The sequence below is a fragment of the Mustela erminea genome, chromosome 5 (assembly GCF_009829155.1).
Source record: "Mustela erminea isolate mMusErm1 chromosome 5, mMusErm1.Pri, whole genome shotgun sequence".
NCBI classification, from domain to species: Eukaryota; Metazoa; Chordata; class Mammalia; order Carnivora; family Mustelidae; genus Mustela; species Mustela erminea.
This window is the reverse complement of record NC_045618.1, coordinates 115,357,211-115,381,237: the sequence shown is the minus strand read 5'-3', so window position 1 is coordinate 115,381,237 and position 24,027 is coordinate 115,357,211. Positions and strand designations below refer to the sequence as shown.

The window sequence follows — 24,027 nt, the reverse complement described above, 5'->3', positions numbered from 1 at the left end:
GTCTACACGTGTGTGCATGCACGCGTGTCTAGTGGTCCTCCTGCCCATACAGGTATGTGGCGTGCAAGTACACGTCTACTAGAAATGGGCAATTCTAGGTAGATATTGGAAATTTTTTGATGAAAAAGATCACAGATGACATTTTGGTCCTCCTTGTCGGACGAGGACCAACTTCTGTTTGACGTGATGGTTTGGGTTCTGATTCTTTCTCAGTTTTCTTTTCCTCTCCTCTTCCCCCGTGTCAATTTAGAAGCAACAGAAAGCAACAGCTTCTGTTTATGTAGTTGGTGCTTTAAAGTTCATGGTCTGTTGGGAACGACCGTAAGAAATAGCGATCTACGGCCCAGGCTGGCTCTGCTGTAGGTATTTCTGGGCACTTTGAGGAGTAGATGGTGATGTTTGTATCTGTCTGGCCCTTCGGTTGCTTTTTTTCATGTTGTGAATCTCCTGCGGTAAAGAAACACCATTCCTGCCTTCAAGGGATACATGGTTCCTCTGGGGGAAGCCCTGACACCCAGAAGCCAGCGATGGGTGGCTGTGGTGCAGTCAGTGCCCACTTTGCTGCAGACCTGAGCAGGGGAGAGGCAGGCCGGGGGGGCTGCAGGGCTGCATAACGCGGACGCTTTCTTGAACAGGAGGCCCTTGAGCTTGGGGGTCTTCGGGGTTGGGTAGGGGTCCTCAAGTGAAGATGTGGCAAGGGTGGGGAGGGCAGTCCCAGTATGGGAGACAGTGCAGCCTGCGAGGGGAGGGTGAGCTCGCCCTGCTGGCCAGGTCTCTCCCACTGCCTGGAGCGAGGCCCCCAGGGGAAGCCAGAGATGGCAGCCGGGGAGCGTGCTGAGCCCCTTTGCCTGTGGGCCCTGCTGGTGGGGACACCGGGGTTGGGTGCTGGTTTAGATACAGGGAAGAGCTGAGCTGTGGGAGGAAGGAAATGGGCAATTCTAGGTAGATATGGGAAATTTTTGAAGAAAAAGATCACAGACGACATTTTGGTGGCATTCACGTGAATCCCTGTGGATTGTGGGTGGCAGAGCCATTGTGCGTCATTTGGCCACATTTGGATGACAGACGAGACGCCACCTGAATTCACTACCTGGACCAGCGAATTTGATGTTACTTTGTAGGGCAGCAGTCTGGCCTGGGAGAGCTGCATTTCACGTGGGATAGCTAAGTTGTTAAGTACTCCAAGAGTAATAGTCCCTCACTTAAAAATAAATAAATAAATAAAACACTCATAGGAAACTAAACAGATTGTTCTGCATTAAGCTATATAATATACAACTTAAAGTAAGTCATGAAAAAATAAACCAAGGGAGGGTAAATGCAAATTTCTAGAAGACTTCCTTTGGCATTGACAAGTAGTCCTTTTGCCTAATGTTATAAAATACTTTCTCAGCCCGGTAAAGATATCTGTGCTTATGTCCCTTATCTCTTGCAAATTCTGTTAACATCAGAGAGGCCTGGGTCGTCTGGTTTCTCCTCTCCGTTCCAAAGCAGCCCATCTCCTCCTGCTGGGAGAGCCCAGGAGAGCCTGAGGCCAGCACTCCTCAGGGTGGTAAGCCCCTGATGGGGCTTTGGTTTCTCTTTCTCTCAGTCAATGAATGTTTCCTCCCCTAGAACAAATCTTTCCTCTGAGGTGTCTTTATGACTTGGTGGTCCTCAGTACCTCTCTCCCGAATCCCCCATAGTGACGAAGTTCTTGTAGCCACGGGAGAAATCTTTTCTAGAAAACTAGAAAGTGGGACAACTGAGGTAGGCCTTGGTCCCACCCTCAAGGACCTCACCTGCCTTCACCACAGCGAGTGCGTCTCTCAGGTCTGCCTTCCCTGCGTGGCCTCTGTGGCCTCCTGGGCTGGGGGGTGGTGGATGACTGGATCCTTTTAAGGGACCAGTGTGGTAGCAAGTGTCACCTTGTAGGCTTCTACAGGGGGAGTTATGCAGTGAGTGGAAGAAACGGGCCAGCGAACTTTCTACCTGTCGTCTTTTTTTTTTTCTCCTTAAAATCAAGTCTGGATTCCAGGAGCCTGCTTCTTTCCTAGAGGGAACCGTGGGAGCTGGGAGGAGTTGGCAGATGGGCTGTTGCCATTTCTAAACTCTTGCTCTGTGACGCCTGTGCTTTCTTTCCGAAGGCACATTTCCTGGTTATAATGATCGCTTTTCTCAGTCTCCTCAGGTAAAGCCACCTGGGTGTGAGCAGGCTGAGTTGCAGGCTTGGGAAAGAGGTGGGACTCTCTGAAAAATCCCCAGGTGGCCCACTGGGGAACTGGCTCCCCAGACTTTATCCAAAAGGACCCTCTATTGACCCTGGAGCAGGCAGGCTCCGAAGGAAGGGCAGGCCTCCCAGGGGAGGCTCCCCAGGATCTGTCTCCTATCATGCCATGAACACAGGCCTCATTCAGTCTGTTGGTTTGACAAAGCAGCACACAGGTCAAAGCTTAGGACCACTGAACTCAGAATTTCAAGATGAATCAGGAAGGTAATGAGGCCAGGGAGGGCTTTATCCAGGAAACATGGCAGTGGTAGCTGCTGCCTGCCTGTGGTGCGTGGCCGTCTCTGGTTCTTACCTACCTTGTCAGCACGCTGGACTGACTTACCTGTGTTACTGTGGAGACCACTGCCCCGCCCACCTGGAGGTCTCCCTCCCCAGCCTTCAAGGGAAGTGGCCCTGGTGACTTCAGGTGGATTGCTATCCCCAGCCCTCCTCATGGGACACATCAGCCTGTTTCCTATGACCTTGCTCTTTCTAGGACCCCCGCAATGAAGGAATTTCCTTCCTCGTCACCTTTTGGAATTCTCTGTGGTTACCTGTTTGTTCTTAAGAGGAAGGATGATCCCTCAGGGGTTCCACGTGAGAAGGGGCCACGGCATCTCCAGGGCAGAGTTAGGCTGGAGGGCAGAGGGGTGAGGGTCTAAGAATGTGACTCCCTGCCTTGGTGTCTTGAGACCTGGGATTCAAAGCACCCATCCCGTCTTGGGGGCCTGTGGCCATTCCCACAATTGAACCTGGGGGAGGTCTCCTTGCTCCAACACCTTATCTTGGCGAGTGCAGTCTCTTGACTTGGAGTTCGAAAGGACCTTTATGCTGACCTGCTTACACACACACACACACACACAAGCACGCACGCACACGCATCCCAGCAGCCTCTCGTAGTCACATTCAGTGGGATATGTCCTATTTGAAAAGTTCTGCAAAGAAAAAACACTTGGATCTTAAATATTTCTTTCCGGTTGAAAGCACCTTCATTCTCTGGAAGTTCTTCCTTATGCCTAGCCTCCATTTATCTTGCTGCAATAAAAGCTCATTCTGTGTTATTCATCAGCTGGTTGTGAGGTCCCATCTTTCTGTCCCTTATGCTCTTGCCATCTGCAGGGTCACTGTTCTCTAGGGCCCCAGAATGCATATCTGTTTTTTCATTGGTATTATCTTCTCCTGTCCCTAGGCTTTCTATCCCAGGACCCCAAAAAGGCTCTGCGTTCCCCTTCCCTTGGAGGCGGGTCATGATGCGAAAAGATGAGTTTAAAAATCACCAGAGCAACTGGTAACTTAGGGCCATCTGGCCCTTGCTGGTGTTGGGTCCACAGCACCCTTCATAGACTAAGAAGGCAGTGTCCCCTGGAGTTTCTGGGCTTTTGCCTCTGATTTCCAGTCAGTCCTCTCTCATTCCTCTTGTCACCAGGACCCAAAGGCTAGCAGAAGCCCAGCTCTCACTCAGCGCAAGACCTGTGCTTAGCTTTCCTGCAGGCGCCTGCCTGGCCATTCTTCCCATGCTGGGTTGATCCTTAAGTCTTATCCTTTGTGCTGTAGAGGGTCTCTGAGTCTTCTCTGATATTCTTAGGGCTTTGAGCCAGGAGCAGATTCAATAGAGCGATCTCGAGAGGCCCTGTTGCCTCTCAGTCAGCACCTTATTCCAGACTCCCAGCTGTGAATTTCTGCATCTCCCGAGATCCTGACCGATCTAGCCTGAGAGCCTGAGTTTTGGGAATCCTCCACTTGGGATTCTAGGCTGTGTGTGCTTTTTCTCATCTCTTTACCTGAGTGGAACGTTTTGATTGTATCGGCCATTACTATGTTAGTGTCTTCCCAACATGCAATGGTTGGCCTCAAACTCAGGTCTTTCTCCAGGGATCCCCAGTTCAGCTACGAAGATCTTTCTCTGGGCTCCCTTGACTGTGGGACCCAGCATGGGCTGGTAGAGAGGCTGGCAAGGAGGATGTGGATTCAGAGCCTTGAGAGCTGCCTTCCTGCCACGTGGAGCTGCTGGGGTGGGAGCTCCTGCTACCCTGGGCTGACCGTGCGTATCCCCCCTACCCCCTCTCTTGTTGCCAGGCGGAGACAGCAGCCAATCGAATCTGCAAGGTGTTGGCCGTCAACCAGGAGAATGAGCAGCTCATGGAAGACTATGAGAAGTTGGCCAGCGATGTGGGTACCTCATGGCTTCTCCTGGCCTTGCTCAAGCAAGGCTCTGCTACCCCACCCTGGGGGAAAGAGGGAACCCCCAGAACGTGTCCCCCTCAAACCCGTCCCTGGGGCACAGTCTGAGGCTTGGTCCCAGCACAGCAGATCCAGGGAAGCTTGGGCTCCTCTCCCCTTCTCCCAGGAGGCAGAGGCGGGGTCGGGCTGCAGGCTCCAGAGAGCCGAGTCCCCGGCCTTTTCTCTCAGCGACAAACAGTGAGCCTGGCAAACTCTGCACCTCTCTGGGTCTTGGTTTTTTTCACTTGTCAGGTGAGAGCTAAGCCAAGAGATCTCTTTCTAGTCTGGTATACTGTTGTGCTTTGAGTGGCTTGGCCTAGAAAAGGAGGATGCCTGGTTCAGGGAGGGTGTGAACTGGAGAGGGGCCAGGGCTGGCTCCAGCTAGCTTAGCAGCTGGGCCTACTCAGGGGACAGGAGGAGACAGTGCTGGGTCTGCTGTTCTGCCATTGACTGTATGTGGGTGAAGGCTCCACTTGCCTCTTCCTTAAAAGAACTGAGCCTTCTGAACCCAACCTCTTGGGGGATCTGCCGTCCAGCGTAGTAGGTACCCAGGTGCCGGGCTTCCTCTCTGCTCTGCCGTGCCGGCTTGCTCACCTTGGCAGGTTATGTGACCTCATGGTGCCTCAGTCACCCCACTGCAACCTGGGGGAGGATCACAGCACCTAACCCCATGGGGTTAGGTGATTATACCAAGGAGTTCGTTTAGGGGATAGGCTGACCCCTTCTGGCGCTCATTCTATTTCCTGTGACCGCCAACACTCCCTCCCCAACACCTTCTCCACCATCATCACCTCATCCAGGCCGTCATTCCCTGCCTCTGTCCCAGAAGCCAGCCCCTTCCTTTTTGAGTCAGAGATCCTCATTCTAGAATTCTAGGTGGCCAGGTGACAAGGGCCTTGGGAAACAACGGGGCACCCCCTCCCTGGTCCGGCTGAGGACACGGAGGCCCGACCAGGTGGGAGAGCTGGAGCCTGAGCTCAGGTCTCCTCCTAGTCAAGCTGACCTCCCAGCAGGTCTGGCAGAGCAGGGGCTGGAGTCAGCCTCTTCCCCAGGCAAACAGGAGGCTGGTGGCCAGACTGGGGGGGGGGGGAGTGGCCTGGGACCAGGCCTCGTGGCCGGGGAGTGGGAGTCGGGACAGAGTGTACCGTCAGGAGGGCACACTCCCCCCGGCCCTCCCCGTGTGGGAAGGACCAAAAGGCCACGAGGAGGAGAGGGAAGCAGTCCCTCCGCCGGCTCCCAGCATCCTTACCGCTTCCGCCCTCCAGCTGCTGGAGTGGATCCGCCGCACGATCCCCTGGCTGGAGAACCGGGCGCCAGAGAACACCATGCAGGCCATGCAGCAGAAGCTGGAGGACTTCCGGGACTACCGGCGCCTGCACAAGCCGCCCAAGGTGCAGGAGAAGTGCCAGCTGGAGATCAACTTCAACACGCTGCAGACCAAGCTGCGCCTCAGCAACCGGCCCGCCTTCATGCCCTCCGAGGGCAGGATGGTCTCGGTGAGTGCAGGGGAGCCCGGGGCCCCCCGACGGACCGCCAGCTGCTCCCCCACTTGCCCCTCCCCCTCAGCCCCCTCCTCGCCACTATTCCAGGCCAAACTCGCCCTCCCAGCACCATCTTCTCCCCCACCCCTCAAAAAAACATCTTTGCAAGCAAAATGCCTCTTTACATATTGAGCCAAACAGGGCTCCATCCGTAGCAGTCAGGATAATTTTTTTACTGCTGTGGAATCTTTTCAAACACTTTATTTTACTCCATTTTTTTTTTAAAGGTTTTATTTATTTATTTGTCAGAGAGACCAAGACTGTGAACACAAGCAGGGGGAGCAGCTGGCAGACGGAGAAGCAGGCTCCCTGCTGAGCAAGGAGCCTGATGCGGGATTTGATCCGAGGACCCTGGGATCATGACCTGAGCTGAAGGCAGGCAGTTAACTGACTGAGCCACCCGAAGTGTATTACCATACAAAAAATGTAATGGCTTTTTTTGGGGGGGGGTGGGGTAGGCTATTTCAAAGATAACAAACAGGCAAAAAACAGAAAATAGAAATTACTCATAATCTCAGTTGTCAATATCAACTTTAAGAAAATGTTTTTTAGGGGCACCTGGGTGGCTCAGTCAGTTGCGCATCGAGCTCTCGATCTCAGCTCAGATCTGGATCTCAGGGTCGTGAGTTCAAGCTGGGCATGGAGCCTACTTACGAAAAAAATGTTCTTTGGAAAAAATTCTTTATGTAAATATAATTTTTAAGAAAGTCCTAAAGCATGTTTATTTCATAAGCCTCTTAAAAAAAAAAAAAACTAAAATTATATCATGAATGGTTTTCCAAGTTGTTAAATTCTCTTCCTGTAGGTTACTTAGGTTATTTCTGCTTCCTGCTTATCCTGTTCTCAGACTTGGGAAGGAACATTATGAGCCAGGGAAACAAGCAAAAAAATTTTAAAAGTTCACCAGGATAAGCTTTTGCCCTTTAAAATGACAAGTCCTGAGACAGTGTGGGGATATAAAGCAGGAAGGGCAGGGGATGGGGAAAGCAGGCAAATTGGAAGGAGGCAGGATCCCCGGGGACCCTGGAGGAGAGGAAAGAGTCTCCAATTGCAGTCTTTTTCCAGATTCCAGGCTGAAATAGCAGCTTTTAGATGGCTAGAGCCCCTGCTAACTGGAGGGTGCTGTGTGTGAGTTAGAAGGGCCCCCCTGCCCCCGGGTGGGTGCAGCCTGTTCCTGGGCCCCCAGATGGCATCCAGGCCGGTTCTGCCCCTGTCTGCCCAGCGGGGACCCTGTGCTCATTGTAGGAGCGACCCTGCAGGTTTGAAGGGCTGTGGGTTTGGGCTCAGCAGCTGTCCCTATGCTCAGATGCTTGGCCAGCTCAGCCAGACCAAGGTCCCTGCAGGCTCCAGGTGACTGCCCAGAGCTCATGACACATCCAGAGATGTGGGCATCCTGGGAGGCTCCTATTCCTGCTTCCCTCACTCAGTTGTGGCTCCTTTCCCTGGCTCGCCCTACATCCTGTGATTGTCAGCGTCCTGGGCCTCAGAGGGCCTCGGACTTTTTCCCCACAGGGCTGCACGCCAAAGCCCTATAGCTGGGTGGCCTATATGGACTTGGGCCTAATGTCCTGCCCGGGAGGCCTGGTGCCCCAGAGCCTGGGAAACACCGGTGGGGGGGGGGGGCGCTGGGGGGGCCTGGCTGATGTGGGGAAGGGGCTGGGGTTCTCGGGGGCCAGCAGGGCCTGACCTTGTGCCTCCCATCCCTACAGGACATCAACAATGCCTGGGGCTGCCTAGAGCAGGCGGAGAAGGGCTATGAGGAGTGGCTGCTGAATGAGATCCGGAGGCTGGAGCGGCTCGACCACCTGGCAGAGAAGTTCCGGCAGAAGGCCTCCATCCACGAGGCCTGGACGGACGGTAACGCCAGCCCAGCCTCCTGCCTCCCCAGGGGATGCCAGCTTCCATGCTCCACCGGCCAGACCACCAGCCCCAGCTCCTTTCTGTCTTGCTGCTTGTTTTGCTTTGCTTTGTCTCTTACTGGTTGCTCTTCCTTAGACAAACTCACTGGCCTTTTGGGTGACTCTGCTTCCTCGTCTGTAGAGTGGGGATAATCACAGTGCCAACTTGGTAGGTTTAGGGGAACAGAATGAATGAGCACCTCAGAAGCACCGAGAAGGATTCCTTGCCTAGGACGAGGCTATGTATGTGTGACTCATTGTTGGTTTTGGTCACCGCGATGATGTCTTCTCCCCTGAGGCTGTTAGCTTGGGTTCTCATCATGACTCTGCCACCTAGAAGCAGAGTAAGTTTGGACCAGCAACTTAGCCTCCAGGTCTTGTTCCCTCATCTGTGACATGCAGGGGACCAAGCGCCCTCCCCTGTGTCAGCATCCAGGGCTGCTGGAACCAAGGGCCAGACACTGCCTGGCTTCACACGGCAGAAACGTGCTCCCTCCCAGGTCAGGAGGAGTCCGAAGCAGAAGGGTCAGCAGGGCTGGTTCCTTCTGGAGGCTCTAAGGATGAGGCTGTCTGTGTTGCTTCCTGGCATCTGGTGCTCGATGGTTGTCCTTGGTGTTATTGGCTTTGTTCAGTCACTGCACCATCCCCCATGGCTGCTTCTGTGTTTCTCCTTTTTCTAATAAAGCCTCCAGTCATTGGATTTAGGGCCCTCCCTAGTCTCCTATGACCTCATCTTAACTAATTGCATCTACAAAGACCCTTTTTTCAAATAAGGTCAGATTCTGAAGTTCTGGCTTGACCTGAGTTTCGGGGAACACTATTCAACTCGGTATGCGTTCCCCTAGGGTTGCTGTAGCGGTAAGCATCGTAAGGACATTTTATGCTTAGCTGAGTGCCTGGCAGGTAGAGCACACTCCGTAAATGGTAGCCCTGGGGATTCTTCCTCCACTGCATGCCCTGTTGCTGTTTTCTGGCCTCCAGTGGTAGTGACCTAGAGCCCTTGCCATTTTAACAGAGGTGAAACTTGGAGGCACTTGGGGCCACACTTGGTGTCTCCCTGTTGGCAGCTGAAGTTAACTCCAAAGAAAGAAGAGTCATACCTAGAGTAGACTTTTCCTAGAACTGGGGGCCAGGGCTGGAGAGGGACCCACACTGCCCATCTCCTAGGGTCCAGCCATTTCAGCTGGAACCTCTGGCGTAGCCTCTGTTGGCTAGTGAGGTAGGTTGCAGTGTCTCCATGCTCCCCCATCAGATCTCAGGCTGGAGACGGTGAGGGATGGGCTATACCCTGTGGCGTGGTAGGGGATGGGCACGTGCTTGAGTTGGCCTGAGGGGACCTGGGTTAGCTCCATGTTGCAAGTACACAGTGGTGCAAGCTTGCTATCTGCAAACCCCCCGCCCCTCCACTGCCAGGTGCACCTGGTGCAGAGTGGAAGTAGAAATCACACCAACTCACGTGTGTCAGTCACAGCTTCCCTAGGGCCCGGGCACAGCTCACAGAAAGGTACAGAGCAGGGGCTGGCCCCGTCAGCTGGTCCATTACCAGCAGGGACATGAGAATGGCTGGTGTGAGGGCAGCAAAAGCGGGCACAACCTCTGGGCAAAGCAGTCTCGCTGGGCACGTCCACACCTGGCTGTGGTGCCGCCTGCTGACCCAGGAGTTCTTGAACCTGTCTGAAGCATGAACCCTGAACGCGGGGAAATCACACGTCTAGGGAGATTTGCCGGGAGACCCTCTCTGATAGCACAAGCTGAGGGGTCTGGACGCCCCACAGTAGGGGGACAGGTGGTCACACCAGTGGTGACTCAGCCACCAGAGGGGACACATGTGAAAACTGAAGCCAGGGTAGAGACTCTGAGGATGGGCTGCTGAATGTTTGAAAGCACAGCTTCCATCTCCCTGAGGGTTGTGACACGGCATCCGTATAAGGAAAGATGGAAAAAGAGTAGATACGTAGGCTCATCGTTAATTTTTTTTCCCTGGTAAACTTAACATATTATTATTCTGACTTAAAGAATAAGAAGTAGCAGGTCATCTATCTGGCTCAGTCGGAAAAGCATGTGACTCTTGATCTTGGGGTCGTTAAGTTTGAGCCTCACCTTGCGTGTAGAGATGAGTTAAAAATAAAATCCCTTTTTTTTTTTTTTAAGATTTTATGTTATTTATGACAAAGACAGTGAGAGAGGGAACACAAGCAGGGGGAGCTGGAGAGGGAGAAGCAGGCTCCCTGATGAGCAGGGAGCCCGATGGGGGGCTCAATTCGGGATGCCAAGATCATGACCAAAGCCAGAGACAGACGCTTAATGACTAAGCAGCCCAGGTGCCCCTAAAAATAAAATCTTTAAAAAAAGAAAAAAAGGTAGAGGGGAGGAAAGAAAGGCCACTTTGGGCACGGTCTTCCAGCCTCCACAGCCCGGCCTTCATCTGCTGAGACTGGCTGAGCTTCCCTGACGGGCCCAGATGTGCAGGGTGGGGGCGTGCAGGCCGGGCTGGGTCCCCTGTGCTGGACCAGAAACTTCATGAGACAGCTGGCAGATGTTGCGTAGCAGTAGTCCTGGGGGCTTCATTTCTCATCCTGTTTCCTCCTGGGAAGCAGAAATCCCAGATGTGCCAGCCCGCCCTGTTCCTAAAGAGAGAGCAGCGCCCCTGACAGTCACAGAAGGTTCTGGCCACTGTTGGATTCTGGGTAGAGTGCTGTGGACATGCGGACCACAGCCAGATAATCAAGGGGAGGGGTCCCTGCAGGGCTGCTGGGGGCCTGCAACAGTAGCTGGAGAAAGATGGGGCGCTTGGCTGGTTCTTTCCCGGCTGTACCACGGGGCATAGCCCAGCGTAGCCTTTGGACGTAACAACTCCTCGTGGCCCCATACACGTCCCATGGAAAGTAACACCTTCCCCGACCCGGACTTGTGGCAGATGTTCAGCTGTGTCTTGCTTTCTCAAACTGCCGATGGTTGATCGCTGTATGGTGGGCATCTGGGGACATGCCCTGGAAGTGGGGCTTTTGGAGCCCTGACGGGTGGATGGGCAGGTCCAAGAAGATGGGGCCTCTGGCTTCTGCTCAGCCTTGTATCCCTTTCCCCCGAATGCAGGCAAAGAGGCTATGCTACGGCAGAAGGATTACGAGACCGCCACCCTCTCGGAGATCAAGGCCCTGCTCAAGAAGCACGAGGCCTTTGAGAGTGATCTGGCTGCGCACCAGGACCGCGTGGAGCAGATCGCCGCCATTGCGCAGGAGCTCAAGTAGGCGCGGCCGGGCGAGGGCTGGGGCTGCAGTGGGAAGGGCACGTAGCTGTGCAAAACGAGGAGGGTGGGTACAGCGAGCTCCCGGGCGGGAAGGGCACCCATACAGAAGGCAGTGAGTGTTGCCTCAGGCGGAGCATGAGCCCGTGACCCTGCTGCTGAGGGCATCCGGTCCTTCCCTGTAGTTAGTGCTGGACCAGAGCTATTGCTCGACCTCAGGGGCTCAAGACCACCTCCAGTGAGCTATGGCAGGGGCCCCTGGAGACAACTGGACTTCATTTGTCTCCTGGCCGGTCTTCTGAAAGCCAAGGAGTTGGGAGGTCTTGGGGTCCCTTGAGGTCTTGGGGAGCACGCCTGGCTTCCCTGTACCACTCGCGTGCCCAGCGCTGGGGAGAGGGGAGCAGACCGTGGAGGAAACCCAGGTCATCAGACTCTTACTGTCTCTCCCCTTCCAGCGAGCTAGACTATTACGACTCGCCCAGTGTCAACGCCCGGTGCCAGAAGATCTGTGACCAGTGGGACAACCTGGGAGCCCTAACCCAGAAGCGGAGGGAAGCTCTGGAGGTGTGGCCCCTGAGGGAGACGGGGGCCGGCCCCTAGCAGATCTGGGAGCCTCTTGCTGCTTTGTGATTCCCTTTGCCTTGGGCCAGAAGGCCCCACTGGTTCCCTGGATCCACTGTGGCCTATGTGTTGAAGGTTCACTCTGGCGCTGGTTTGGGCTTTGCCTTGATGGAGATGCGTCCTTTGTGGCCTCCCTGTCTCATGCACTTCACAGCCCAACCCCAGCCATTTGAGCACTTTCCTATTCTGCAGATCAGACTGAGGGTTGGGCTGGGTGAATCCAGTGTGGGAGGGTCTGTAGACCCCACATTAAGAACCAGTGTCCCAGAGAAAGCCTATTCTTTCTGCCTGCCTTAGTCTGGTCTTCCACACCTAGACCCCTTGGGGCAGGACAGCAGGATCTTGGAGGCTTGGGATGGGGGTCGGGGGGCAGAGAGTGGTATTTCTGGATAGGACTCTGCTGAATACCTCCCTGTCTACCCCTTCCTGTCAATTATCACTCCCAGCGGACAGAGAAGCTGCTGGAAACCATTGACCAACTGTACTTGGAGTATGCCAAGCGGGCCGCACCCTTCAACAACTGGATGGAGGGGGCCATGGAGGATCTGCAGGACACCTTCATCGTGCACACCATCGAGGAGATCCAGGTGTGCTGCAGACTCCTCACCCCTGAAGGCTGGCTCCCCCAGGCCCCTGTGCAAACCTCACCCCTTCAGGACTGCTCTTTGGGGCAGCCAAGGATTTTCTTCATTTGAACAAATTGCATTTTATGTATTTTGATTAGGCAGCCTATACAGATGGTATAAAATCTAGAAAATAAAGATGATAGGCCATAAATTCTCCCTCCTACCCTAGAGCCCTCCCCAGAGTGAAGCAGTAGGCCCACGCTATCTCTGCCTATGCAAGCAAAAATATTTATTTATTAAGATTTTATTTATTTATTTGACAGAGATTGCAAGTAGGCAGAGAGGCAGGCGGGGAGGAGGAGGGAGGCAGGCTCCCTGCTGAACAGAGAACCTGATATGGGGCTCGATCCCAGGACCCTGAGATCATGACCTGAGCCGAAGGCAGAAGCTTTAACCCACTGAGCCACCCAGACACCCCAAAATATTAATGTGTTCTTCCCCATATCCCCCCCCTTTTTTTTTTTTAAATTTTTTTATTTTTTATAAACATGTATTTTTATCCCCAGGAGTACAGGTCTGTGAATCAGCACTCACCAAAGCATTCCCCATACCCCTTTTAACACAAAAAGCCATTCTTACTATATACTGTATTTTGAACCCTTATTTTTAACTTAATATTTTGGAGCTCATCGCATAGCAGTAAATAGCTCCCCCATTCTTTTATACAGCTGCAGGGATTGGATTTAAGAGATTTTGCAAAGGAAGCCTGGGTTACGGAAGGTCACCTGGGGGAGCAGACCTTGTCTTTGACCTGACAGTGGGTGGTGTACACTCTAGGGGTGGTCGCTCCTGATTTCACCAGTCCTGAGGACAAAGCTCTTGTTAGATGGCTCTGCCTTCACCTCCTCGTGGCCAGCCCCGCCCACCTGGTTCTCAGCCATGAGCATCCTTGGTTGATGCCTCTGCGTCTCCCTGCTGGTGTGGAGCCAGGCTTTCAGTGGCCCTCCTGCCCCCACCCCCTACTGTGGGACCCGTAGGGCTCCCTTAGTTCATCTTGCCCACACGAGGCACCGTCATTCTACTTCTCTTCCACCCAGGGACTGACCACAGCCCATGAGCAGTTCAAGGCCACCCTCCCTGATGCTGACAAGGAGCGCCTGGCCATCCTGGGTATCCACAACGAGGTGTCCAAGATCGTCCAGACCTACCACGTCAACATGGCGGGCACCAACCCCTACACAACCATCACTCCTCAGGAGATCAATGGCAAATGGGACCACGTGAGTGGAAGGGCTGGGTGGGGCATTGGCTGGGCTGCAGAAGGTTTTATAAGGGCAGGGATTTTGTCCCCTTTTTTGGTTGACTTTTATTGATGTTCATGGATTTTATTTTTTTTCATTATCACACGGTAAGCACTCAGTCTGTCCAGTTAATGAACGATGGAGTTTCTGGAACTGGTCACTCCTGTTCTGTTACTGCCTCACTCCTTCCTTTCATGCCTCCTCCATTTCCTCATTCTGAAGTATGGGACACGCGGCTGGCCCGTTACCCACGTCCTGTGACTGTCCCCACCCCAGGTGCGGCAGTTGGTGCCACGGAGGGACCAGGCCCTGACGGAGGAGCATGCCCGCCAGCAGCACAATGAGAGGCTACGTAAGCAGTTCGCAGCCCAGGCCAATGTCATCGGGCCCTGGATTCAGACCAAGATGGAGGTGGGTCCCCTCACGGGAGGCAGGGATGGCTCCCCTCACGGGAGGCTTCTGCCCCTTCCCAGCACTGTCCCAGCCAGTCAGGCTGCCCTCTCTCCTCCTAGGCAGGATCCCGGGAGGAATGCTGGTCCCAAGCCCACGATGGGTCTGTGGCCCTACAGTGGGTATGGAGCCTGTCAGGGAAGGCCAATGGGTTGATCCCGATCTCTGGTTTGGGCGCAAAGACCCACCCAGGGCTGCCACTAAAGAGCCACACGAGAAAGTGCCACAGATGTATCGTTGCTGAATCGCTGATATATCGTTGACTTATTTGGCTGACCAGGTGTCCCTTCCTCCTGAGCAGAGAGCTTTGTCAAAGAGAAGGATCTTTACAGAGAGAGAACTGGGCCTTGGGCAAGTGTGGAGGTTTTTTGCTGAATTATTGGGCCAGATCCTGGGGTACTGTATGTAGATCAGGAAAGGGGCCCTGTTTGGGTTAGAGCATAGTGTTCCCTTGAGCTCCTTGACGGCAGAGACCATGTCAAGCTCATGGTTGTCTCTTCCTGCACCCCAGCCCCACCTGCTTAACCATGCATTGTGCATAGTAGCTGCTCAGGAAATACTTGCTGGGTCGAATTGAGTGCACAGAAAAGGCTTTTACAAACAAGTTTTGTTTCCATAGATGACGTACAGACAGAAAGGGGGCTGAGGCCCGGCCCGTGGGGCAGGTAGGATTGAGGCAGGCGGAGGCAGGCAGCCTAGGAGCAGAACAGCAGGTGCATGGCCACTGAGGAGACACGTCAAGGGCTCTGAGGCTGTGGGGAAGCTGGCTCTGTGGGCAGAGAGAGTCCCTGAGGTGGGTGATCGTTGGAAACACAGCTTGGGCGGGGAGTTTGAATGGCAAGCAGAGGAGTGAGCATTTAGGTTAGGAACTGACCTAGCCACCCCCTTCTGAGCCTGAGAGGCACCCGAGAGACGGGAGGTATGTCATCTAGTGATAGTGCTTTTCATACCCCTTTACGATGCTGTTTCCATACCAAAGTGTGTCCCTGCTGACTGGATCTTGTTCTTGCTGGACTGATTATCACTGATGGGTTCCCTGATACTGGGGTGGTAGGCGAGGGGAGGCACTAAGGAGAATCATGTGAGGGGCTGACCAATGACCTGGGTGCCCCAGTCCCTACCCCAGGGACAAGAGTGGGGCAGTCTGACAAGGGCTTCCTTCCCGGTGAGCAGGAGATCGGGCGGATCTCCATTGAGATGCACGGGACTCTGGAGGACCAGCTCAGCCACCTGCGACAGTATGAGAAGAGCATTGTCAACTACAAACCCAAGATCGACCAGCTGGAGGGTGACCACCAGCTCATCCAGGAGGCGCTCATCTTCGACAACAAGCACACCAACTACACTATGGAGGTGAGTGGCACTGGTCTTGCTTCTCCAGGGGACTCCCAGGCTGGGGCAGGGGTGCAGTTACCCATCTTCCAGGGAAAGTGCTCACAGTAGGAGGACAAGCTCTCACTTGGGAGTGAGGGCATACTCGCCACTGCTCTCCTCTGGAGCTCTGGGTCTTCGGGCCCTTCTGAATTTCCCAGGGAGCTTGTCGAGAATGCAGACTTCAAGCCTTCGGCTCTAGGATTTGATTCCCTAGGTCTGGGCAAGGGCAGAGGAGTCTGTGTTTTGAACAGGCCCCTGTTATTCAGCTGCAGGTGATCTCCAGACACTGGCTTAGACACCCGCTTTCCAAGCAGTGACTGGTTTGGACCATGAAGGAAAGTGTGTGTGGCTATGGAATGGGATATGCAGGGCCCTCCGTCCTGACCTGACTCAGGCCACCAGTTCTGGTCTCTGCTGCCTCAGGTGGAGGCCACTGCCCTGCTGTGCTTCCCCTTCCATCATCTGGATCCTCTGTCCCAGTGATACTATAAATCTGGCTGGAAGTCTGGATTTGGTGGCTTGGGCCATTTCCACGGTTGGGGGGAGGAGTCGCCGGGAGCAGCCAAGGCCCAGGCCTGGGGCCCCTTCACTGACAGGCCCCTCATCCCCCCAGCACATCCGTGTGGGCTGGGAGCAGCTCCTCACCACCATCGCCAGGACCATCAACGAGGTGGAGAATCAGATCCTCACCCGAGATGCCAAGGGCATCAGCCAGGAGCAGATGAATGAGTTCCGGGCCTCCTTCAACCACTTTGACCGGGTGAGAGCCCCACTGCCCACACTTAGAGCAGTTCCCAGCCCCTGCCCCAGGGCCCTGGAAGGCAGTGTGCCCAGGACGTGGGCAGCCATGCTGGGCCAGTTCCTGGGCAAGGGAGGGAGAGGAGGAGGGAAGCAGGAAGGCAGCTTGCCTTGACTCTGGACCGCACAGCTGGTCTCAGAAAGCCTGTCCTGGTGTGGCTGTGAACTTCCGCACTTTTCTGGACCAAGAGCTCATATAGTGAGTGGAGAGAGGATCACTGGCCCCCGACACTTGTTCTCCTGCCACGAGGAGTCAGTCCTTGGGAGCGAGGCTACCCTAGCCTCAGGGGCTGGCCTGCTGTCCCCTCTCTGTGGGGACTGTAGCTTGCCTCTGCCTCAGGACAGAGGAGCAGAGGCCCCCTCCCCTATTTCACTCCCCAGCAGCCTTTGGGGGACTCTGGGGGCATCAGCATTGTTTGTCCTGGGTTCTCATCCCAGCTCTGGGACAGGCTGAGCTGTACGTGGGCCATCCCTCCCAGTGCCCTGGGGCTTCTGGGTAGCCAGACGGCTGGGAGCTTGGGGTTCGGTGCTGCCCACCACCCCTGCCTGCTTCCCTGTCCTCCAGCCTCCTGGGTGGGTGAAGCCCTCTTGGAAAGCGGCATCAGGGCCTTGGGGCTGGGGTGGGCTGGGCCCTTCTGGGGGAGCTTCTCACCCTCCTGGCTCACCATGGTCCCCTCTGGCCTGCTTCCCGGAGCCGGGCTGCGTGTGCCAGGGAGAGGGCACCCACTGGGCCTCGTCCGTGTGTCTAACTGTGTGCACTTTTTATTTCCCCTCCTCCCCTGCCCCTTCCACCCTCCACCCTCTCCCTCCGCATGCCTTTGTCCCCATGTCTCCCCACACGCACCACCCTCCCCCCTGGGGCATGGCCCACCCCCTCCCCTCACGGCCTCCACCTCCCTGGCACCGCATGGCTCGCTGCCTGGCGCACGGCGGCCCCAGGATCACTCCGGCACGCTGGGTCCCGAGGAGTTCAAAGCCTGCCTCATCAGCTTGGGTTATGATATTGGCAACGACCCCCAGGTACTCGCCTCCTGCATGGAGCACACTCAGGGGTGGCATCCGGGGCGAGAAATAACGTGTTTCTCCTTTCTCTTTTCTCTCTCTGTCTGGATCTCCCTGTCTCCCCTTTCCTGTGGGCCTCGGGGGCTCGTCCTCTCCTGCTGTCCCTGCCTGGCCCGTGTCGGGCTCCTCTTCCAATTGCTCCGACCCCTGACCTCTGCCCTCGGTCGTCTTTTGTGGGAACCTGCCCGGGGCCCATCTTCCTCTCTCCTCGTCACTCTCCATCCTGTGGACGGACTGTTGCCTCTCCCTGTTCTCTCTCCTCCCCATGGATTATCTCCTCCTGTGTTCCTTTTCCCTTCCTAACGCCCCAATCATACATGTTGACCTCCCCTTCTGGCCGTCTGTGCCCTGTCTTTCTGGCCCTGGGCCGGCCTTTCCTCCTCCTGCCTCTGACCCTCCTGTGTCTTGGTGCCACTGGCCCCACAGAAGAAGACAGGCATGATGGACACGGATGATTTCCGCGCCTGCCTTATCTCCATGGGTTACAACATGGTAATGTAAACCCCACCCTCTGTTCTGACGAGGGCCCGCTGTCTGGCCAGGAAAGCCGAGGCCTGGCGAGGGCAGGCTGGAAGCCCTCAGGCTAGGGGCTGCCCTCCCTGGAGGGGCCTCATGATTCTGGTCCATGGGGAAGATGGAGCCCTGCAGGCTGGGCCCAGCCTCGTGGACTCCGTGTGTCCCAGAGGTCTGGCCCTCTCACCTCGGTCTCTGTGCTGGTGTATTTTTTTGGTACTTCCTGTGGTGGTGGGCTTTTCTTCTCCCATGGTGGCTGGTGGGGCTGGCCCCCAAGGCTAGCAAGAAGGACTGGAGGTTTGGACTTCTGGGTAGGGTTTGGCTCGACTTCCTCTTTCAGGAAGCACAGAGATTTCTGCGGCTGCCCTGGGGGTGGCTGCAGCCACGCCCACCACCCCTTGGCCTTTACGGCCTCCTGCATGGTATAACCTCACACTCGGGGGCCTGAGCTGGGCCGCGAGGCAGGTGCCAGGCCTCAGTGCAAAGGGCAGAGCTTGTGGGCTGCCCCAGGCCAGGGCACAGGCTTAGGACGCAGGGAACCCAGGAGTAAACCCCAGCTCTGTCATCACCAGCTTGGGGAGCGGGGTGAGGTGAGGGGACCCCTATGGGACTGCGGCCAGGGTTCACCAAAGGAACTTTGTGAGTGTGGCTCCTGGGTCTGACACACAGGAAGTACAGTGTGGTGGGGGGGGCCGCAGGTTGTGGAGCCAGACCATCCCATGTTGAAATCCCAGCTCTGTTACCTGCTGGCTGTGTGACTCTGAGCAAGTCACCAAGCCTGTCTGGGCCTCTGGTTGCTCATCTGGAAACCTCATGGAAGTAATAAGGACCTGCACCATACAATGGCGCGGGGGGTGGGGGGTGAGAAAAGAGGTGAAAGGCATCCAGCCGTCAGAAGAGTGCGGTTCGCGGTACATGTGGCGACCGGCAGCCGTTACAGCTGTCGTCAGCATTGTCATCATGTGCTCCGATGGGAGCCTGGGGGGTGTGGGAAGCCTGAATGGAGTCTTCGCTCTTGGGTCTGATGTCCCTGTGATGCCCTTAGGACAGCCCCCAGGGGCCGCTGTGTTCCGCCCCCCCACCCCCCCCAGCAGCCTCAGGCAGCTCTGAGCCCCCAGGGGCGTAAGTCCGTATGAGACATTCCCGGCAGCCTGCGGCTGAGAGGCTGACAGGCCTGGGGTTGGTTCTTCTCTCTAGGGAGAGGCAGAATTTGCCCGTATCATGAGCATCGTGGATCCCAACCGCCTGGGTGTAGTGACGTTCCAGGCCTTCATTGACTTTATGTCTCGGGAGACGGCCGACACAGACACAGCAGACCAGGTCATGGCCTCCTTCAAGATCCTGGCTGGGGACAAGGTGGGTCTCCGGTGGCGTGGGTGCTGTCTGTGCAGGGTGCCCCAATCTGGAGGTAGGGGAGTCACTTGCACCCTGCGTCCCCTTCTTCCACTGGGCTTCCCCCTGCTGCCCATCTCCCCCCCATTTCTGTAATGTTTTGGGATCAGCTAAGGTGTTCGGGCACAGCGTGAGTCTAAGGGGGTCTCTTTCCGGGGAGCGGGACCCCTTCACAGTCGGGTGGGAGTGGTGAGTTGTGGAGGCGGGTAGAGTGGGGTGAGGACGTGACCGGGTGATGGAAGGGTCATCTGAGAACTCAGACTTCACCCTGCTATTGCGCTGCATGCCGGCGCGGACCACCATCAGGGGGTGGGAGGGAAGCGTGTGTCTGATTGGTCTACCCTGAGCAGCAGTCAGTTTGGGTTTCCCAATTTCCCAAGTTCCCTGCAGTGCCCTGCCTGGCAGTGGAACAGTGGGAGTGCCAGCAGAAACTGGCAAAGCGGGGATGTCTGGAGGTCAGATTTCCTTTCTGTAAAATTCATAGGATAGGCCTTCTGCCATCCTTCCTTCAGACTGAAAAGATGGAGTTATAAAAAGCCAAAGCCAGTGGGGAGCATCATTTCTGAAATGTCTCAGTCTATAAAAGAGAAAGATTGAGCCAAGAGAAGTTCCTGAAGGTCAGTTCCTAAAGTTTAAGGACACCCTCTTAGAGTCCTGGCACCTGGAGTTGGAATGATCCTTGGAAACCATCTCCTTCAAGTGACTCTGGGTCTCTCAAGTCCAGAAACGGGCCTGGGTTCCTGGCTTTTGGAGTGACCTAGGGGTGACCCCATTCTCCTCAAAGCTGGTTCGTAGGGGGCTTTGGCAGAGGTAGGGCAAGGTGCTGGGGGCCCACCTCGTGGGGCCAAGCCTCCGAGTGAGCTGTTCTGGAGGCTAAACTCCCCAGAGAACCAACTTCCCAGTAGACCTGTCACAGGTGCGCAGAGACCTGGGTTGGGGACCAGGGAGGCGCGGGCAGGCCTGCATCTTGCAAACCTGGTGGAGGTAGCTGTCCCCCCGTGGCGATGTCCCGCTTGGATGCTCACTGTATTTGTGGAAATTCGTCATCTTCAGAGTGCTTGCTTGAGTGGGTGTGCCTCCCTTGTGTTACCAGAGTCCCTACGGGTGGCTCCGGCCTGTGATTGCTGCAGACCAGAGTGATACCTGAAATTACAGGTGCAGTTAGCATTTGCATTAGCTTGGAAACAGGCCAGACTGCTACAGAGATGGCAAACAGGAGATTGAAAATGAACATGTATTTTGTATATGCACACGTGTGTATGTATGCACGTGTATGCATTATAAACACACGCGTTATATATGTATACGGGATACACCTGTGGATCTGTACGTGTGCGCACGTCTCTGTATCCAGAAGCGGGAGTAGGGGACGGGGCGGGGTGCTGTCGCCCATAGTGACATCCGGGTCCCCCTGCCGGCTCTCTCCCCAGAACTACATCACGGTGGACGAGCTGCGCCGAGAGCTGCCGCCCGACCAGGCCGAGTACTGCATCGCGCGGATGGCCCCCTACACCGGCCCCGATGCCGTGCCAGGTGCTTTGGACTACATGTCCTTCTCCACGGCGCTCTACGGCGAGAGCGACCTCTAACCCGCCCGCCCAGGCCAGCGCCCTTGCCTTGCCCGCTGTGCGCCCCTGCCCTGCGCCCCCGCTGCCCCCTCTCCCGCCCGGGTGTGGTCTCTGTGCTCTGCCTTGAACCAGGAGAGCTGGGACCCACGTGGCATCGAGCCTCCCTGCCCGCAAAGTGACAGTTTACAAAATTATTTTCTGCAAAAAAGAAAAAAAAAAGTTACGTTAAAAAAAGTAAAAAAACAAAAAACCAAAAAACCACATATTTTATTATAGAAAAAGTATTTTTTTCTCCACCAGACTTAAATGGAAAAGAGGAAAAATTAACTGTTTGCACCGAAATGTTTTGTTTTATTGTGACATAGGACAATAACCAAGCACAACGTTCTATTCTATACTTTTTATCAATTTTTTTTTCTCTCTGTATCATCTGCTGTATTCATTTCTCCAATCTCATGTCCACCTTGCTGTAGGAGTGGAGGGGTGGGGGTAGGGGGATATCTTGTCAAAAGGCACATTGGTGCATGTGTGTTTGCTAGCTCACTTGTCCATGAAAATATTTTATGATATTAAAAAAAATCTTTTGAAATGGCTGTTTTTTAAGGAAGAGAATTTCTGTGTCTTGTCTTCTCGTTTTTAAGCCCAGAGGTGTGGTTAACACACTTTTTTCCTTTAGTTTTAATATTGCTGATTAAAAATGAAGAAGATTGGAGAGTGTGGACGATTTTGATACAACTTGTCACCGTATTAAAGCAACAGCGCTACCATGACCTCTCTTGGCCTGTTCCTTGCTTACTGTTTTCCAGGAGGGTGTGTGGGGTCAAGGATGATGGGGTCCACCACTACCCAAACTTAATAGGTTTTTGACCCTGGCACATTCCATCCTCCTATATTTCGCTATGTTTATTTAATTTTTTAAAAAAAGTGGTTTCCTCAGAAGCCTCTTAAATGAGTTGAAGATAAGGTCATGGATGTGTAAGGAAGGGACTCTGTAATGATAAGTCCTACCTTTGTTTTCTGTGGCATCAGCTCTGTGATACCTGTGTGCCCCTCCCTATTTTTTCCTATAAGGGAACACACTGAACTGTCTTTTTCTTTTTTTTTTTTTAAAGATTTTATTTATTTATTTGACAGGCAGAGATTACAGGTAGGCAGAGAGAGAGAGAGGAGGAAGCAGGCTCCCCACTGAGCAGAGAGCCCGACGTGGGATCCTGACCCGAGCCGAAGGCAGAGGCTTTAACCCACTGAGCCACCCAGGTGCCCCAACACTGAACTGTCTTAAGAGTCCTCGTGTTTTTCGCTATTCAGAATGTCATCCAGTCAGGGCGCCTGGGTGGCTCAGTCGGTTAAGTGTCTGCCTTTGGCTCGGGTCATGATTCTAGGGTTCTGGGATCAAGCCCCATCTCTGGCTCCCTTGCTCAGCAGGGAGTCTGCTTTTGTGCCCCCCCTCTGCCCCTCCCCAACTTGCACTCATTCTCTCTCTCAAATAAATAAATAAAATCTTAAAAAAAAAAATGCCCTGCAAACAGCAGCCTCCCAGCATCACCTGGGAGCTTGCTGGAAATGCAGTCTTGGGCCTCACCCCAGACTTTCAGAATCTGCATTTTAACAAGCTCCCCAGGACATCTGTGTGCCCCCCTCTAGCTTCTCCAGTTTTTCCTCCTTACCTGTATCTCCTCCCTGAGGCTGTTTCTTATTTACAGGACAGGGAGAGAAGACTATCGGTGGTAATACCAGTGCAATAGACTGCCATTTCCAAAGTGGGGAGACTGTACTGTAGTTCCTTCAGCCATTAAGTGGCAATAACAGTGCTATTGGAAAGCCAGTGCATATCCATAGAGCTCCTAGAATCTTAGAACATTCTAGAATACTCACTGCCCGGGGAAAGAGGCAAGCAGACTGTTTAGAAGGAAGGACATGGGGTAGAGGTTGGCATTTGCTTTGGGGACATTCCTGTCGGATTAACCACTAGCTGGTTAAAAGTCCGGTAAATGCTCACTGTTGGTCTGCCGTGGGTGCAGCCCCATGGGGGAAGAACATGGAACAAGGCCAGAACCTGGCCTCAGAGGCTCAAAGTCCTTTTAAAGAGGCTAATACACAAGATTCCCTGTCTTATTAGCTGTTTACTTGCAAGTCTAACTGAGAGCACAGTGGTAGAGGAGTAGAGGAGGGGGAAATTGTTCCAACCCGGAGGTTTCCTAAACCCAAGGTACAAGCACTTGACTATACCACAGTTTCTAGAGGTACGATCAATCGGCCTTTTCACCACTCAGGTTAGAAAAGAATTGTGTAAGTGTCATTTGGACGAAAGTATGCTTTTACTGAGTTAGTCCACATCCTTTAAAGAAATGCCCTTACTTGATATTCCCAAATATTCAAGTGTGCTTATGTGTGTGCAGATGGCTGTAATTACTTAAAATTTTCAGTCTGTTAAAGAGGTAAACATTCTAAAATCCATTTCTGAAGCTGTTTAGGTCATCACACTCATCTTATATGGATAATGTCATTTTTTTCTATAAGAATAAAAACACTCTTGCTTCTAATCATTCACACATATAACAATTAACCACTCCCCAAACAACCCCGTTTAACTCTCCCAAAATAATTAAGTTCCTGTAAATATTTTAAACATACTTACAGATTTTAATAATTATTCCCGGTACCTCGGGCTCCCCACTGAGACAAATTTAAATTGAGGCCACAAATTCTTGCTCAGCACAAAGCAACTGAAATACTATAAATGGAAATCGAGTCCTCTGGGGCAGCTCAAAGCTGTTTACTGACAGTTCCCTTCTACCTCTAAAATGAAAATCACATCTAATCTCAATTTCACATTCCAGGTAAAAACCCCAAAGTGAATATATGCCAGATTCTCTTAGGACTTCAAGCTCCTTAAATTAATCCACAGGTTTTCATGAGTATAAAACCTCTGAATCTTCATGCCAAGAGTTGGATCTATTTCATCCTTCTATTTCTTTCTACCTAGGAGATCTCAAGTTCCCCTGGCGTTCGTTGCTGGGTTTTCGGGTTACAGGTTGAGAATTGTGACATGTGTCACATGGGGAGTCTGAAGCAGGACACAAGATGAGGCGTTCACCCACTTCCGGGTTTTCCCCAAGGCCCTGGGGATCTCAGGGCATCGATTCTAGAGTCGGGTGTTGTTTGCTGGGTCACCAGGGCCCCTGAGCCCAGGCCCCTCCTCGGGTACTTCTTCTGCAGCCTGTCGCCTTA

General features: G+C 53.9%; 1 protein-coding gene across 4 annotated transcripts in view; it reads left to right on the top strand.

Annotated features, from left to right (window-relative positions):
* ACTN1 (actinin alpha 1) overlaps window positions 1-21,563 on the top strand; it is a 96,422-nt gene extending 74,859 nt beyond the window's left edge. For 2 of the 4 annotated variants that reach the window (XM_032344588.1, XM_032344589.1), the window contains exons 9-22: window positions 4,325-4,417; window positions 5,734-5,964; window positions 7,719-7,866; window positions 11,001-11,151; window positions 11,607-11,715; window positions 12,219-12,359; window positions 13,436-13,618; window positions 13,916-14,050; window positions 15,263-15,442; window positions 16,077-16,223; window positions 17,201-17,281; window positions 17,750-17,815; window positions 19,034-19,192; window positions 20,659-21,563. In XM_032344588.1, coding sequence (XP_032200479.1) covers window positions 4,325-4,417; window positions 5,734-5,964; window positions 7,719-7,866; window positions 11,001-11,151; window positions 11,607-11,715; window positions 12,219-12,359; window positions 13,436-13,618; window positions 13,916-14,050; window positions 15,263-15,442; window positions 16,077-16,223; window positions 17,201-17,281; window positions 17,750-17,815; window positions 19,034-19,192; window positions 20,659-20,817 — 1,983 coding nt within the window. In that variant the 3' untranslated portion in view covers window positions 20,818-21,563. The remainder of the gene's footprint in view (window positions 1-4,324; window positions 4,418-5,733; window positions 5,965-7,718; window positions 7,867-11,000; window positions 11,152-11,606; window positions 11,716-12,218; window positions 12,360-13,435; window positions 13,619-13,915; window positions 14,051-15,262; window positions 15,443-16,076; window positions 16,224-17,200; window positions 17,282-17,749; window positions 17,816-19,033; window positions 19,193-20,658) is intronic. The other 2 variants (XM_032344591.1, XM_032344590.1) reach the window with 2 other exon arrangements.
* The last annotated feature ends 2,464 nt before the right edge of the window (window positions 21,564-24,027 follow it).